The 14,601-nt window shown below is 55.6% G+C and overlaps 5 protein-coding genes and 1 non-coding gene across 6 annotated transcripts; 2 read left to right on the top strand and 4 right to left on the bottom strand.

The window, feature by feature from the left end:
- Positions 1 to 326: 326 nt before the first annotated feature.
- P153DRAFT_358578 (GATA type zinc finger protein Asd4) lies at positions 327 to 1,344 on the bottom strand (the record flags this gene model as incomplete). Its single annotated transcript, XM_033666813.1, has 3 exons — positions 327 to 917; positions 967 to 1,155; positions 1,291 to 1,344. The coding sequence occupies 3 exons, from the start codon at positions 1,342 to 1,344 to the stop codon at positions 327 to 329; spliced, it is 834 nt and encodes a 277-aa protein (XP_033522120.1).
- A 1,381-nt stretch (positions 1,345 to 2,725) lies between these two features.
- On the bottom strand, positions 2,726 to 4,675 carry P153DRAFT_294671 (uncharacterized protein; the record flags this gene model as incomplete). Its single annotated transcript, XM_033663970.1, has 3 exons — positions 2,726 to 3,813; positions 3,860 to 4,437; positions 4,485 to 4,675. 3 exons carry the CDS (start codon positions 4,673 to 4,675, stop codon positions 2,726 to 2,728), a joined length of 1,857 nt encoding a protein of 618 aa, XP_033522119.1.
- Positions 4,676 to 4,813: 138 nt separating this feature from the next.
- Positions 4,814 to 8,892, top strand: P153DRAFT_432797 (uncharacterized protein). The gene is made up of 2 exons (XM_033672990.1): positions 4,814 to 8,307; positions 8,418 to 8,892. Exons 1-2 carry the CDS (start codon positions 4,901 to 4,903, stop codon positions 8,740 to 8,742), a joined length of 3,732 nt encoding a protein of 1,243 aa, XP_033522118.1. The 5' UTR covers positions 4,814 to 4,900; the 3' UTR covers positions 8,743 to 8,892.
- A 313-nt stretch (positions 8,893 to 9,205) lies between these two features.
- P153DRAFT_t84 lies at positions 9,206 to 9,305 on the top strand. Its single transcript has one exon. It is a non-coding gene; the product is annotated as a tRNA-Leu (tRNA).
- Positions 9,267 to 10,254, bottom strand: P153DRAFT_387461 (uncharacterized protein; the record flags this gene model as incomplete). Its single annotated transcript, XM_033670649.1, has 3 exons — positions 9,267 to 9,564; positions 9,619 to 9,687; positions 10,034 to 10,254. 3 exons carry the CDS (start codon positions 10,252 to 10,254, stop codon positions 9,267 to 9,269), a joined length of 588 nt encoding a protein of 195 aa, XP_033522117.1.
- Positions 10,255 to 10,599: 345 nt separating this feature from the next.
- Positions 10,600 to 14,436, bottom strand: P153DRAFT_368291 (uncharacterized protein). Its single transcript, XM_033668478.1, has 3 exons — positions 13,749 to 14,436; positions 11,167 to 13,679; positions 10,600 to 11,118 (listed from the first exon to the last, which is right to left on the bottom strand). The coding sequence occupies exons 1-3, from the start codon at positions 14,205 to 14,207 to the stop codon at positions 10,875 to 10,877; spliced, it is 3,216 nt and encodes a 1,071-aa protein (XP_033522116.1). The 5' UTR covers positions 14,208 to 14,436; the 3' UTR covers positions 10,600 to 10,874.
- Positions 14,437 to 14,601: the final 165 nt, after the last annotated feature.

Below are 14,601 nucleotides of genomic sequence, written 5' to 3'. Positions count from 1 at the left end.
ACCCACTCAGCTGCCGCATCAACGCCTGGTATCAGAGGAAGAGAATATTAGAGTACAAATACCGCCCACACACGGTCTCGTCAGTGAAGTGGAATTCAGACATTAGTTGGTCGTGACGACCAGTAGAGAGTTCCAACAATCGAACTCCAGTCCTAGAGTGCTGAAGACTTCGAAGAAGAACAACAACAGCAGGAACAAGAGTCGACCACAGCGACTCAAGGTTCGAATGATGGGAACTCGCGAACATGTAAAAGTCATAAAAGAGCAGAGCTGAAGTGATCGAGTGCTGAAAACACGTATTCACATCCAACATCTGATAGCGGGGTCTACTCCACCATTGCTTCAATGGGTGTTCCGGCTCGGCTCTCATCGATTAGATCACTGAGTCGCGGCCTCTTGTGACGGTCGTCGTTGTCCTCGATCACGTCTCGGTCGTCCAGCCGTCTTTTCAAATCCTCAATCTCCTGCATCAGCTTCGCTTGCGTTTCCCGCGCAGCCTGCTCGCTCTGTTCCAGCTCATTGACGCGGGTTCTAAAGAGGTCGTTGATGAGTTCCATCTCCGAGACGCGCGTCTTCAAGGCGGTGTTCTGAGCAGCAAGTGTGTCGTAGGGTAGCGGGGGTTCGAGGTGCGAGCCGTTGATGGAGGATGTGGAGCCAGGCGATGGCTGTCGGAGACCAAAGCCAGGCAAAGATGGCGAGTGGAACACAGCCTCGCCGTGGAGAGCACCATCAAACAAATGCTGAGGCGCAATGTTGGAGTGAAGGGCAAAGTTCGGTGTGCCTGTGCGCGAGATTGGCGATTGCGACCGGTCGGAGAGCCCTGACGAGAGCTTGTCGGATACACGTCGGTGCTGAGCGAGTCCTAGCGAGCCGTCGGCGTTGGGGTGTGCAGCGGGAAGACCGTTTGTTTCACCAGCCTGCAGGCTGATTAGATACTGCGTAAACAATAGAGTGGGTCTGTCTCACCTTCTTACGGCCGCCTGGTCCGCCCGCCTTGACACGGTTGCGGCTCTTGATGACATCGGTCTTGAGCGAGATTGGTCGGGGTCGGCCGTGCAGCTTCAAAAACAGGCCGCAGGCGTTGCAGAGAACGGAGCCCGTCTCATCGCGACGCCAGAGCGGTGTGGTGCTCGTGGTGCAGTTCTGACATTGGGGCTGGGTGTGTTAGCAAAGGCGGGCTCGAGGTGTTGAGGATGGACGGAATCATGGCTATCGATAAGAGCAAAATTGGTGGAGAACGACCAAAGTGCAGGTGCGACACCACAACATGTGCAAAGAGCGTATTCTTACCGGCGAGTTTGCCTGTCCACCAGGGGTCGCGGGCGCGGCAGTTGCGTAAGTCATGCTGATACCATTAGAGGGTTTGCTGGGGTTGGGTCAGTTTTGCACTGGGACGAGGTTCACGCCAAGACCGCCGATAAGAAAGAGGAAGTCGCAAGTGGGTCGCATGGGCAGCCCACCCGCAGCCTTCACCAACTCGCAGGCCCATGGAAAAAACGTACTTTGGCGGCGACGGCATTTTCCCTTGCGGCGTATCGCTTCTCAAATTGCCATTACCCTCTCCGTCCATATATGCTGCGGGGCTGTTTGAAGCTACAGAAGCCAATGCAGAGAGCGCGGGCAGTTGTATTACAGCATGCCTTTGCGGCGTGGAGGAAGCTGCGGTCGAACTCGAGGAGGGTCGTGATATATCGTGATTAATCGGCGGTATTGGGATTTTGTCTTCGAATGTGAGAGGGGGTGTCTTGAGCGCGGGCAGCTCGAATGCCTGCAAAGAAGGCATGCGAAAGGCCTGAGGCCGGGGTAAAACCGAGGTAGCCAGTGTGGTAGCCGTGATGGATATTATGGTTGAGAAACGCGTTGACGTTTCTCGTAGTGGGAAGTCGAAGTACTGCTCGAACTGATCCTCTCGAAGCTGTAAATTCTGTACTGGACGCGAGAAAAGCAGGCAAGCTGGATGGAGCAATTCAATATGGAGTGAACAACAGCAGACAACAACAACACAGCAACCAAAAGAGTGACAGGTGCAAAGGAGTGTGAGGGAACAGGTACAAACTGAGAACAAGCAGTACAGGTTGGTCGGTGCAAGGTACGTTCTCTACGTACCGCAGACATCCCCCCCTAGCACGCCCCTTACCCGCGTACTATCGATACCCACATCACAATTTGGCCATTTTGATTACCTGCATGACCTCAGCGCCTTTCCGGACCCTGCTAAGTTTGACGATTCTACCGTAGTCGCACAGGACGGCTGATCTGCACCCACCATTCACTACATATGTTGAACCCAGCTTACCACATGTCTCACACCAAGTCGAGTCCTCCCATCCATCCCTCACCCAGTTTGTGATTACCCGTCTGCCTCGACTCTCGAAACAAAAAACAAAGCACGACGCTCGCGTAGTTATTATCGTCCAGCGTCCGTTGCTCCACGTTTTGGTTCACGACGCCATTTCCGCAAGGCGCGTCAAGTTCACGTACAAGCGCTTGAGCCTCAGGGGTACAAAGGACGCGCTAGCACTCCACAACGGCTATCTGCCGCACCAATTACGAGCACCGCGTCTCAAAGCTGTGAACGTCGCGAGAACGCTTTGGAGATTGTGGTAGCGCAAACGATAAGGGAGAAGCTGGAAGAAGACGATTACTGGTTTTCGATGTGCTTTTGTTTCTAACTACTTTAGACACGTTCACACATCAATGGCAGGCACGAGATCGGTATACCTTCCTACCTGCCAAAAGAGAACCAGCGCTTAGGCGGCGGCTTCTCCTCCGCCGCCTCGACTTCCACTTTCTCAGGCTCGGGTTCCTTGACCTTCTCCCGACCAGGATACTCTACGTAATTCCACGCCACGTCCAGGAATAGCGGCTTGACGGGCACAGGCTTGAGCTTCGGCGGCCAAGTAACCAGGTTTTGCAGATCCACTGCGCCAGATGAAGGGTATTCGTTCAGCCTCTCAACGACAGGCGCTGCGTTCTTCAGGGCAGTCTTCGAGACCGTCTCCGAGAGCTGCGACAACGCGACCACGCCGCGGTAGTGGGAGTTTAGATTTTCGAGGTTCTTGTTGAGGGTTTGCGCTTGCTCTTGGGACACTTCCAACTTCGATGCTTTCGATGGCGAGGATGATGTGGGTCGCGGGGCAGATGCGGCTGAGGCTGAGAGGAGCAGGGCGCGGTTGCAGAGTGCGAGGGCTTGCTTGGGCGCGGAGAGGAAGGCATGGGAGTGCGACAGGTTCAGGCATTTGAGTGCTTGGAAGTACGCTCGTTGTCCGTCCAGCTCCGAGATGAAGGCCGTGTCGCGCACAGCACCGCGTATGTCTTTGACGGAGTCGATGCTCTGCAAGATGGCGTCGTACAGCGCGATACGTTCACGTAGCCTGGCCAGTTTGCGACCTGTAGGCTCCTCTCGCTCGGCCCATTCTTTCCCATCTTTGCGTGCGCGGCGTGGCTTTTGCGGGGGGTTTGGTGGGAACGTGAGTCCGTCGTCTGAGCCGATGAGCACTCTGTTACGGCCGATTCGCCACGAGATCAGGTCGTAGTTGACTGCGAGGCTGGTGACGCGAAGATCCTGCATGCGCGCGTCTCCCTCGTCGACACCCTCTTTTTCGAGTTCTTCGATTGCGCTTTTGGTCGCGTCGACTGCATCCTGGCTCGCAATGAGGATGTCGTCGTATGCGTTGGCTTTGTCTTTTGCGGAGGTGGTGGAGCCCAGGGATTGATCGAGGGCGGCGGAGGCAGCATCCACAGAGACCAATGCCTGGCCAATTGCAGCGTCGACGATGTTTGCCTTCCGGCCACGCCATGTGATTTCAGAATCTGGGGGTTGTTAGACGCGGTGTGTGGTAGAGGGCGTGCAACCCACTAGAGGCAGCTGCATCCTCCTCGTGCAGTGCGGCTGGGTCGAGCTTCTCGACTGCCTGAGCAAGTTCGGTGTTGTCCTTGGGGAAGAATTTCTTCGACACAGCCGGCACGCCAACAGTGCGCGGGATGCGGCTCTGGTAGGCGGCGTAGCGTATGCTCGGGTCGGTGGTGCCCGCCAGGACTTCCTTGAAGAGGTCCTTCTTGGTGGCCTTGAGCAGTGCGCTATAGATGACCCTCGCGGCGGAGTAGTTGGTCAGACACAGGGTCCAGCGCTGGGGCGAGGCGCTGCTGGCCTTGATGCCCTCGGCCTGCTTCTCAAACTCCTCTGCGCCGGCCAGGGCATATGCGTAGGCCCTGGCCTCGAGGATGTCCGTCTCTGTGGCGCCGCTTGCTGCCGTGTCCGAGACCAGGCCCACGATGTCGTTGGCGTTCTGGACGGCCTTGTGCAGGCGCGAGACAATGTGCTGGCGGGTGGAGCCGGTGATGTTCTTGTCGGCGTTGTCCTCCGAGTGCGAGGCCTTCATGGCCATTGCGTGCGCCCATGCCCGCTCCGAGGTGAGCAGCAGCAGGTGGAGAGCCCTGCGACCAATTAGCCGGTGTCGGGTCAGTGCAGCCAGCGCGCGTACTCGACGTTGCTGCCAATCTCGGCCGCCGTCACGGGCGTCTTTGGTGCATATTTGGCATTTTTGGGCGTGGCCCGGCCGAGCTTCTTCCGCACGATGCGCAGGCGGCGCGACAGCTGGGCGCGGTAGGCGCTGTGGTCGCCCAGCAGGAAGGCGCGCTCGCGGAAGGCGACGACGAAGCTGGTGATGTCCATGGCGGGGCCGGTGCAGTGGCCGTGGTGGGGTGGGCGGCGGTGATGGGGGAGCAGCCCGCGCTAGGGGTGCGTCGGGAACGTTAGACGATATCTCGTGATGTCGCGCCCCAAAGTTTTGCATGCAATCATCATCGATGCCCCAGCGCCACACCATGCTTCCCTCTGCCTCGCACGCTGCCGCCACCGAGTCCTCCCCCTGAACTGTGCCAGCCTCGACCGCGGGTGATGCTCGAGCGGGCTTCGACATGCCTCGAATCTGGCGGACGCCAGCTCTTCCGCGCCCCGAAGCCATGTCTGCGCACTCGCCGCACCCTGCACGCCGCCTTCTGGCACCACGGCGCGGGCGACCTGGCCCTGCCCGCGTCGTGGGCCGCCAGCTCAACACTCGACCGCGCGGGCGGTGACACTGGCGAGGTGGCCGTGGCGGGGGGCAAGACGGCTTCTGCGGCCCCGAACGGCGCCCTGCTTGACTTCCTGTACCCGGAGAAGACATTGGCGCTGCTCAGACGCCTGTCCACCCCCGGGCTGGACGTGGTAGACCTTCGCCGCGGGGCGGGCGTGCGTCGCTTCTCCACTACGCCGTGGCAGTCGCAGCAATTGGCGACGACGGCCGACGGATCAAACGCCGAAGAGCCCGCCGTCATACTGGCCAGGGCCCAGATGGCGAAGAGGCTGCTGCACCAGAGCGAGACAGAGGCGCTGCAGGAACTGCTGCGCGAACAGGAGCATGGCGGGCAGGAACTGGCGTGGCAACTCTACTCTGCCATGTCCGACAAACAGCTGTCCAGTCTCGACCCCGCCATATCCGCAGACCTGCTGGACTACCTCACCCTCGACGGCGACCCTGCTGTGCCCAGCCGAGTAATTGACATCTTCGACGCTCTACCGCCCCCACACCGTCGGCCGTCGTCGTACCGGGCAGCCATCGTGGCTTACATCGCTCTCAGACAGGTTGCGCCCGCCATCTTGCTCCACGAACAAATCTCTGCCAACGAGGGTCCCGACACGCTGAACATAGGCACAAACACCATCTTGCGGCGCACTGTCTTCAACGAGCAGTGGGACCTCAGTCTGCGTGTCTTCAGGACGTTTATGCGCCTGAACCCCAAGTTCAGTGGGCAGTACATAACCAACCACGTACGCGGTGGCTTCGCATATCCTCTCTCGGAAGTCTGGAACGAGGCGGCCCAGCTTCCAGACCTTCATGAATATCTCGACTCTTTTTTCCGTTACGTTCGCGAAGTTCAGGACGAGCTCGAGTCATCCGAAGAGACGGCCCAATCTTTGAAGCTTTTCGTCATGACTTTCGTTCCCCACGTAATGGACCAGATTCTGACCGCTCGCAGACCAGATGAGGATTTCATCTGGAATTGGTTCATCAAACTCTTCGATACGCTTCGTGATCTGCAGCTCCCAACCCATGTGTGCTATGAGCATGCAATCAAGCGAATACTCGAACAAGTACGGTACACCGACTACACCAACCAGCGAAAGATTTGGCTCGAGCTGTACCGAAGATACCGCAAACAGTACTTGTACCTGCAGGACCCCAAGCCTGACGGAAAGCCATCTCACAATCTTTTGAGATTGCTCATCGGCCGTCATGGCTTCAACAGCAGTCTGGATCGCGTCCAAGATTTGGTGAAAGACATACGCACTTTCTATCCAAACAGACCCATTCAAGCTGGCACATTGGAGTTTCTGGTTCATCTTTTCGCTCAACATGGTGAAACTGACTACGTTCACGAATATTTCCAAGAATACCAGTCGTACTACGAGGACAGGATAAGCCTGAAGATCCTGTCGGCGCTTCCATTTGTCTATGCTCGGCGTGTAGACGTTACCAAGACGAAAGAGCAGTTTGATCGCATCAGTACCGAGTTTGGGTTGACTCCTGACGTTGCATGTTGGAACATATTGCTCCTCGCATACGTCCGTGCCGACGATCTCGACGGGGCTCTAGAATGTTTCAACAACTGCCTGGATTCTGGGGTACGACCAGACCACTACACGTTCAATCCGATGCTTGACTTTTGTGCCAAGCGAGGCGATATCGAGGCTTTTGAAGCTCTGTATTCTAAAGGAAAGCAAATGGGCATTCCCCTCGACAACAACGTTCGCGCAAGATCCGGCTACGTGCAGGCGTTTCTGAGTGCCGATGACCCAGACGGTGCCGAGGCAATTGCCCAAGGCATGCTCAAGGCGTGGAAGGCTGGAACCCTCCGTGGGGATCCTCTCACACACACCTGGAACCTGCTCATTCAATTCCACGCCTTGAACGGAGATGTTGCAAACGCCAGACGATTCTACAAGGAGATGATCCAGCACGGCATACCATTGGACTCGTGGACCTATGGCAGTCTGATGCGGTCGTTGATTGAGATCAAGCAGACAAACGCTGCCTACAAGATTTTGCGAGTCAACATGGTCGAAAACAACATGCGTGTTTACGCACTGCACTACGCGATTGTCATGACCGGATTCCTCAAGGAGGGACAGCATACTTTAGCAATGGACGCCTACGAACGGATGGTGGCACGGAATGTTGATCATACCGAGGCTTCTCGACAGGCATCAATCCTGACCATGGGTATTACGCAGCTCACAAGCCTGAAAAAGCGCAGGGCCAAAAACCCAAAGCACCGCTTGAAATACGTTGAACAGGCTCTTCGACAGATGCTCTTCCTTGGTGGTGGCAGAGAGATTGCTCACAGACAGCCTCGTCATTTGCGGCAACTCGATCAGCACGGACACCTGGCTGTTCCCGAGTCCTACTATGGTCTTCTAATAACGCTCTACAACACTCGTGGAGCGTACAAAATCTGTCAGGACCTCTTCCGCGAGGCAGAAGCGGTGGGAGCCAACGAGGACAACTACCACTCCCCACTCACCCTTCTCACAGCAATCATGGATGCCCACCTCAAAGCCGGCGAACACGCAGAGATAGCGAAGTGCTGGGACCTAGCTCGCTTGCAAGCCGATAAGCTCGTCAAAACCTTCCACCAAGCTCTGCATCCCGCGCCGCCACCACCAGAGTCCGACTCGCTCGTCGACGCCGCAGTCATAGAGCGCTTCCAGACATCCCACATTGCGGCCAACCGTCGCCATCTCCTCACAAAAGCCACACAAATATACATACGCAGTCTCGTGAAGCAAGGCGGCATCGAAGATACACAGCAGGCTCAGCGCACGATCCGCGACCTGCTCATCAACGGCTTCGTCGTCGACAATTTCACCTGGAACGAATTCGTCCAGCATCTCGCCCTCACCGGCCATCTTACCATGGCCTTCAGCGTCTGCGAACTGTACCTCATGCCGCGCTTCCCCGGCTGGCGCGAACTCGTGCCCCACTACATCCGCAACGAGCGCCAGGGATACCAGTGGATGGAGCTGCGCCACTACGACATTACGCGCACGGCCGTGCTGCCGCGGTACAAGACGCTGGTTGTGCTTGCGTCGGCGTTTAGCGACGTAAGGCGGGACGAGAGTATGGGCGTGGGCTTTGATCCTGTGACGGAGCAGTGGATGAAGGAAATGCTTGAGGAGAAGGCGCCGTTGACGGTCCGTGCTATTGAGACGATGCCTCGGACTAACGATCGCTTGCAGGAGAGGTATCTGTATAGCCCGGGTAGGTCTGCGTAGGGTGTTTGTTTTAGAGGGAGTGGGCGTTCTGGTGGGCGGTAGAGGGTGTGTATGTATGTATAAATATATGTATGAATGAATGACGCTTGTGCTCTCCTAGCTCCTACTGCTTGTATATTGTTCTCTTGCCGTCCTATCTCAGGTCTCCTTTCTCCATCTTTCCCAGTCCCAGCTCATTGTCGCATCCCCTTCACCACTTCCACACACAATCTAAACATACCTCCCATCCACCAATCATACCCGCAAAGCACACGTTTAACAATTACACCACCACCATCCAACAGAGGCAGCCAGACTCCATCAAATATACATGCCTTAACTCTGACGCGTTCTTACACCTGTGTGAACCCTCATCACAATATCTCAATAGCTTGACATTTGGATGTGTAGAACTTTCATACCTCGATCCTTGGGTTCCCAATTAACATCCTGGGATGTTTAGCAGGAAATAGACTGACGGAAAGAATAAAGGACTATGAATAGGATTTACAGAACACTGGGTGGTAGTGGTTGACGAGGTGTTGGGGAGTGTGAGAGGAGGGGGCGTTGTCTGCGGTTCCTTGGAGAGGGGTATATTACTGCCTAGGTGATGGATGGCTGGATATGGTGAATTTCTTCTATCTTATAATAAACATGAAGGATATGTTTAAATCCACGCATAGCTCCGGGGAAAAGGTACATGTGTATCCTCAATTCGCCTAACAACATGGTATTCCTCATCTCACCCAACGCACAACGCTCCACCTACCCGACGCCTAACATCCCACCACCATCCTCCCAAACCTCAACCCCATCTCCTCATCCCCGGAACAACGCGCCACCTCTCCCTCCCACCCTCTCCAACCTTGATAAAGCAACGCCGCCGCAAAAAGCCCAGATTACACCCACGGAAGTTTGGCCGAGTGGTTAAGGCGGTAGTTTTAAGCTCTGCGGCTTGGGACAAACACTACTACAGCGATGTGCGTGGGTTCGAACCCCACAGCTTCCAACATATGGTTTTTGCCGGCTGGCCGTATGTTTTTGCGGGTTGGGCGAGGTTTTTGCGTGGTGGTGAGATGGGGGTGGGATTACCGCACGGGCCATTGCGGGGTTGGGCTTTCCGTGCGGATATCGTGAGGGCGGGAATAAACTGTCGATGATACGCGGAGCCTGGGAAGGGAGTCAGCGTGTGGTACGGTCGGTGCTCCATCGGCTTTCCGCACGGTGGCTTGTCTGCCGTGCGCCGTGCTGCGCCCTGGATGTACGAGCTGGCCAGTCTCAAGCACGCATTTCCGCTTCGTCGTGGAGTGTGCAAGACTCACGATGACTGGGATGGACTGAGCCTCGCGCTTGGTTTGGTGGGGGAGTATGGCTGTGGGGTGTCGGTGAGTCTGTCAGTTTGTCAGTCAGGCTCCAGGATGGTGTGCTGTGGGTTGGGATATATATCTACGTGTAGGATGGTTGTGATTATCATCATCGTTTGAGTATCTGTTTAACGAGAGCTTTCACTTGTTTATCGAGTCTTTGATATTTGCTCGCGATTTACTACACGGGCAATCACGATCAACACAACTACAACTCACTCGCAACTCAACTCACATACACTCACAACCAACCCTCACCTCTCAACTCAACATGTCCACCGCCATGTCTCTCCAAATCGTCCACGCCCTCTTCCCGCGTCTACTCTCCTCTCCATCTCCTCAGTCTCAGTCTCAGTCTCAGTCTCAATCTCACGCGCAACATCGCCGCTCGACATCCTCATCCTCATCATCGACATCATCAACCCGTTCATCATCGACATCCACCCGCCCATCATCATCCTCATCCTCATCACCACTCACCGAACTCCACCCCCTCCTCACCACCTCGACCTCCCCAACGCACCACCAGAGAAGCCCCTCCAGCCCGCAAACCTGGTCCGCCGCCGCGCCGTTCCCGCACGTAGGACTGAGCATGTTGATGGGCAAGGGTGTGCGGTGAAGCAGGACGGGGTGGGACATTTACAAGTTTTACTCGTATTAAACGCCAATTCCGCACGCACTTCGCCTTGGTAGCACTGTAGGGCTGAGGATTAGTGACGGTGCGTGGATAGGATGGTGAGGTGGGGTGGGGATCCTTGCGAGATTCGATGGGCAGATATCGTCTCGCCTTGCGAGCCACCACAGGGAAGGATTATTCTCGTCGCGTTTTCTTGGGAGGGAGACGAGTGGGTTGCGGTTGATGGCTAGGGGGCAGAGCGGCATGGTTTCGGTGGCGGGGTCACTGCTACTTGGAGAGCGTTGTGGATTGCGGTCGTTATGGGTTGTGATGAGATGCTCTTAGTAAACTCGGGCGGATGTAAGGAGGATGAGAAACTAGAATGGAACAAGGCGTTTGACAAAGCCGAAGACTAGATCAATCTCAAGTAAAGGCAAAAATGCATACAGTCTACCAACCTACGCGAAACCGACTTTTGTCTCTCCATACACCCACCACCCGAGTAAAAGTCCCGCCAACAAACGCCAAACCATGCTTTGAACGCCCCCAAAACAACCCCCCACCCACCCTAAACATACATACACAGTCACCCCCGCTCTCAAACGATATCAAACAGCTTCTTCAGCTCCATGATGAGCTTCCACTCGTCCTGGCTGACATCGTTCCGGAAGAACTCCTTGAGCGTGTCGATGCTCTTCCTGCTGATGGCCGAGTACAGTGTGTCGTTTTCTTCCAGGTGGCGGCCGTACATGGGCTGGTTGGGGCCTTCGATCTTGACGGCGACGGAGGGTTGGCCGCGCTTGCAGACTTGGATTTGCTTGTGGTCGCGTTCGATGGATGTGCTGTGGGGTGGTTAGCATGAAGTAAGTGGCTGGGGAAAGGCGACTTACACTCTCCCGAGATTGACAATCTCCTTGACGCCGGTGACGGGGTTCTTCTTGATTGCGCAGATGGGCGTTGTCATTTTGAGGTTGCCCTCGACAACATCCACACCAACGACGATGGGGTCCTTCTTGTTGAAGACGGCGACTGGCCGCAGAATGCAGGGGAACACTGCCAACATCTTCGACTCTTCCTTCCTCTGCTCCTCCAGCGTCTTCATGTGCGCTGTGAACTTGTCAAACAAGTGGTAGATAATGTCAGCTTCGAAGATCTTGACGCCAATCTCCTCAGCATACGCCTTGGCATCCTTGTCGACCTTGACATCGAAGCACAACATGACGGCAAACTCCTTGGCTTTTTCCAGCATGACACCTGCGCGCAGGACATCCTTCTTGAAAACAGGGCCGATGGAGATGGTGGATACAGGAATCTTGGAGACGCGCAGGAACTCGAGCAAGGCTTCGAGAGAACCGAGTGTCGAGGCCTGGACCGACACACCACGGCCAGTCTTGGACACCTTGCTCAGCAGATGTGCCAGATCACCCATCACTTCATCCATAAGATCTTCCTCATCGTCGTTGGGACCAACAACTAGCAATCGCGAACCGGCGATGGCGTGGTCCAGACCGTCGGCGGCGATCTTGATACCCATAGCTGCCTTGACCTCCTTGTTGTGCACGTACTGAGACTTGACTCGGAGTTCCTTCATCTCAGCGGGAGTGAGAAGTGCTCGGATATTGGTTACGATGGGCTCCGGGTTACCGCAGAGTACTATGCGATCACCTTCGTGGAGAACACCGTTGTTGAGGATGACATCGATCGTCGTACCGAGACCTTCAATGACCTTGACTTCAAGCACCGTGCACTCGACTTCAGACAGATACATGAGGTTGTTGGTCAGGCGTTCTTGGGTAAGCTTGACAATGAGCTTGATCATGTCTGGGATACCTTCACCAGTATGCGCAGACGTCGGGCATACGGAGACATACTTGGACATGTTCTTGTTCTTGTGGAACAACTCCGAGTTGAATCCCTGCTCGGCCAGCTGGGTACGCACAAATGTCCATCGCTCCTCGAATTCGGCCTGAACTGCCGCCTTCTGAAGCTGGAAACTGTCCTCGAAGCCGTTGTTGTCAATCTTCTTCCACCCAAACAGACGATCGATCTTGTTGAGAGCGACAATGAAGGGCGTCTTCCGGTCTCGAAGCAGCTTCATCGACTCGATAGTTTGAGGCTCGAGGCCGTGCATGATATCGATGACCAAGATAGCGATGTTGCAAAGTGACGAACCTCGCGATCGGAGATTAGTAAAGGACTCGTGACCAGGTGTGTCGATGATGAGAAGACCAGGAACGTTGAAAACGAAAGAGTTGTCCTGGTTGACAACCGCAGTCTTTTTCTGGAGAGCTTCGACTGGGAAGTAAGTGGCACCAATCTGCTGCGTGATACCTCCAGCTTCGCCTTCTTGCACGTTGGTCTGTCGGATCTTGTCGAGCAGCTTCGTTTTGCCGGTATCGACGTGACCAAGAATACAGCAAATAGGAGATCGCAGATTGTCTTTCGAACGTGCTGCCATAGCTTCTTCGTGGGCCTGCTTCCGTCGCTCGGCAGCGGCAGCCTTGCGGGCAGCCTCAGCTCGCTGTGTAGCAGTACCCTGCTCGTCCTCTGAAGAATCGTCTTCGCTGTCGTCCTCGGAGTCAGAGTCAGAGTCCTCGTCTTCATCCTTGGCTGCAGCAGCTGCTGCCTCCTCTGCTGCTTTGGTGTCCTTCGCCTTTTTCTCCGATGCTTTCCGCTCCTCCTCTTCATCTGTGTCGACATCCCAGCTGTCTTTGACGCCCTCCAAATCGTCGGCCTGAGCTTCCCAATCGTCGCCAGAGACTTCGCCCTCGCCCTTCTTCTCCTCAGCGTTCAGCCTGGCTTTCTCTGCTTCGGCAGCGAGGGCAGCAGCTTGCTCAGATATCTTGAGCTCCTCGAGTTTCTTTGCAGCTTCTTCAGCTTCGCGGGCCTCCTTCTCCTTCTGCTCCTGGGCCTGCTTCTTCCTCTTTTTGCGATCATCGTACTTTGGCTTCTTCTTCTCCTCGGCGTCGTCGTCAAACGCTGCAACCGTCGCGTTACCGCTCTCGAGGAGTTGCTTCAGCCGGAGTTCGTTCTTTGCCTTTGCTTCTTTCTGGGCCTTGGTCAGGTATTTGCCTTCTTTCTTCATCTGCTCAATCTTCTCCTTTTCTCTCTGCTTCTTCAATGACTTTGCTTCTTCTTTCCGCTTGGCTTCTTCGGCAAACTCTCTCTCCTCAGCCTCGATTTTAGCCCTCTCTTCAGCAGCGAGACGTGCTGCTTCCTCTTCCATCTTCTTTCGCTCCTCTTGTTGTTTCTGGAGCGCAGCGAGGGCAGCGCTAACCTTCTTCTTCTTGCCACCTGCAGCAGGCTCAGCAGGTGCAGGAGCTGATGCTTCAGCAACGGGTGCAGGCGTCGATGCGGCGGCGGGCTCAGCCTTTGCAGGAGCACTACCCTTCTTCTTTGCAGCCTAGAACGGTTGATTATCAGCCATCACACCACAACACTATGGAGCCGCGAGGACGTGTGCAGCACATACCAGCTCCTTCTTGCGCTGCTTCTCCTTCTCCTTCTTCTCCTTTTCCTTCTCCGCCTTGGTCTTGACCCGCGGCGCATCGTCTGTCTGCTCTTCCTTGGGTTCCTCCGCCTTCGCAGCAGCAGCACCGCCCTTGCCCTTCTTCTTGCCGTAGTTGCCAGCAAAGACATCCTCATCCTCATCGTCAAAGGTGCCCTCTTGTGGAGCCTTGCTCTCAAGGTCCAAGTCCGCGTTCTCGACCGGAGGATCCTCGCCTTCTACTTCAGTGTTCGCGCCCTTCTTGTTCTTCTTCTTGCCACGTCGCTGGAGAGCAGCCATGAGGCCGCCACCCATGGATTCATCTTCGGGAGCAGCTTCGTCCGCCGCGGGCTCTGCAGTGGCATCTTGCGGCGCAATGGATTCGCCGAGCTCGGCCTCCCAGTCGTCGTCCTGGACCTTCTTCTTTCCTTTCTTTGGCCCCATAGTGAATGTCGTGTGTTACGTCGGAGATGTTATGAATCTACCGGGTGTGGAGGAACGGAGTGGCGGGGTCGTGCAAGTGAAATGGACCGAATAAGAGTCAACAGTCGCAGGCGCAGTATGCGAAACTAGCCAGTAAAGCCGCGTGAGTCAAAGCTGAGCCAACAAAGGCCTCGATCCAGCAAGAAAGTGACGGATGTCGTGGATGTCGGACAAACGCACACAAGTTGTCGAAATTCAAGCCGCCATAGTTCCCGCGTGGCGTTCGTTGATGGTGGGGGTGCCAAGACCTCATACTTTTGAAGCGCAGTGAGGAAGGCAACATGTTGGACGAATCAAAACTAAGAAGTACACAAGACTCCAACTCATGGAGTCTGTCGATGAACTAGACGAGAAA

Source organism: Dothidotthia symphoricarpi (genome assembly GCF_010015815.1).
Source record: "Dothidotthia symphoricarpi CBS 119687 unplaced genomic scaffold P153scaffold_14, whole genome shotgun sequence".
Taxonomy (NCBI): Eukaryota; Fungi; Ascomycota; class Dothideomycetes; order Pleosporales; family Dothidotthiaceae; genus Dothidotthia; species Dothidotthia symphoricarpi.
The sequence above is the reverse complement of the archived record's forward strand: the minus strand, read 5'-3'. Positions and strand labels throughout refer to the sequence as shown.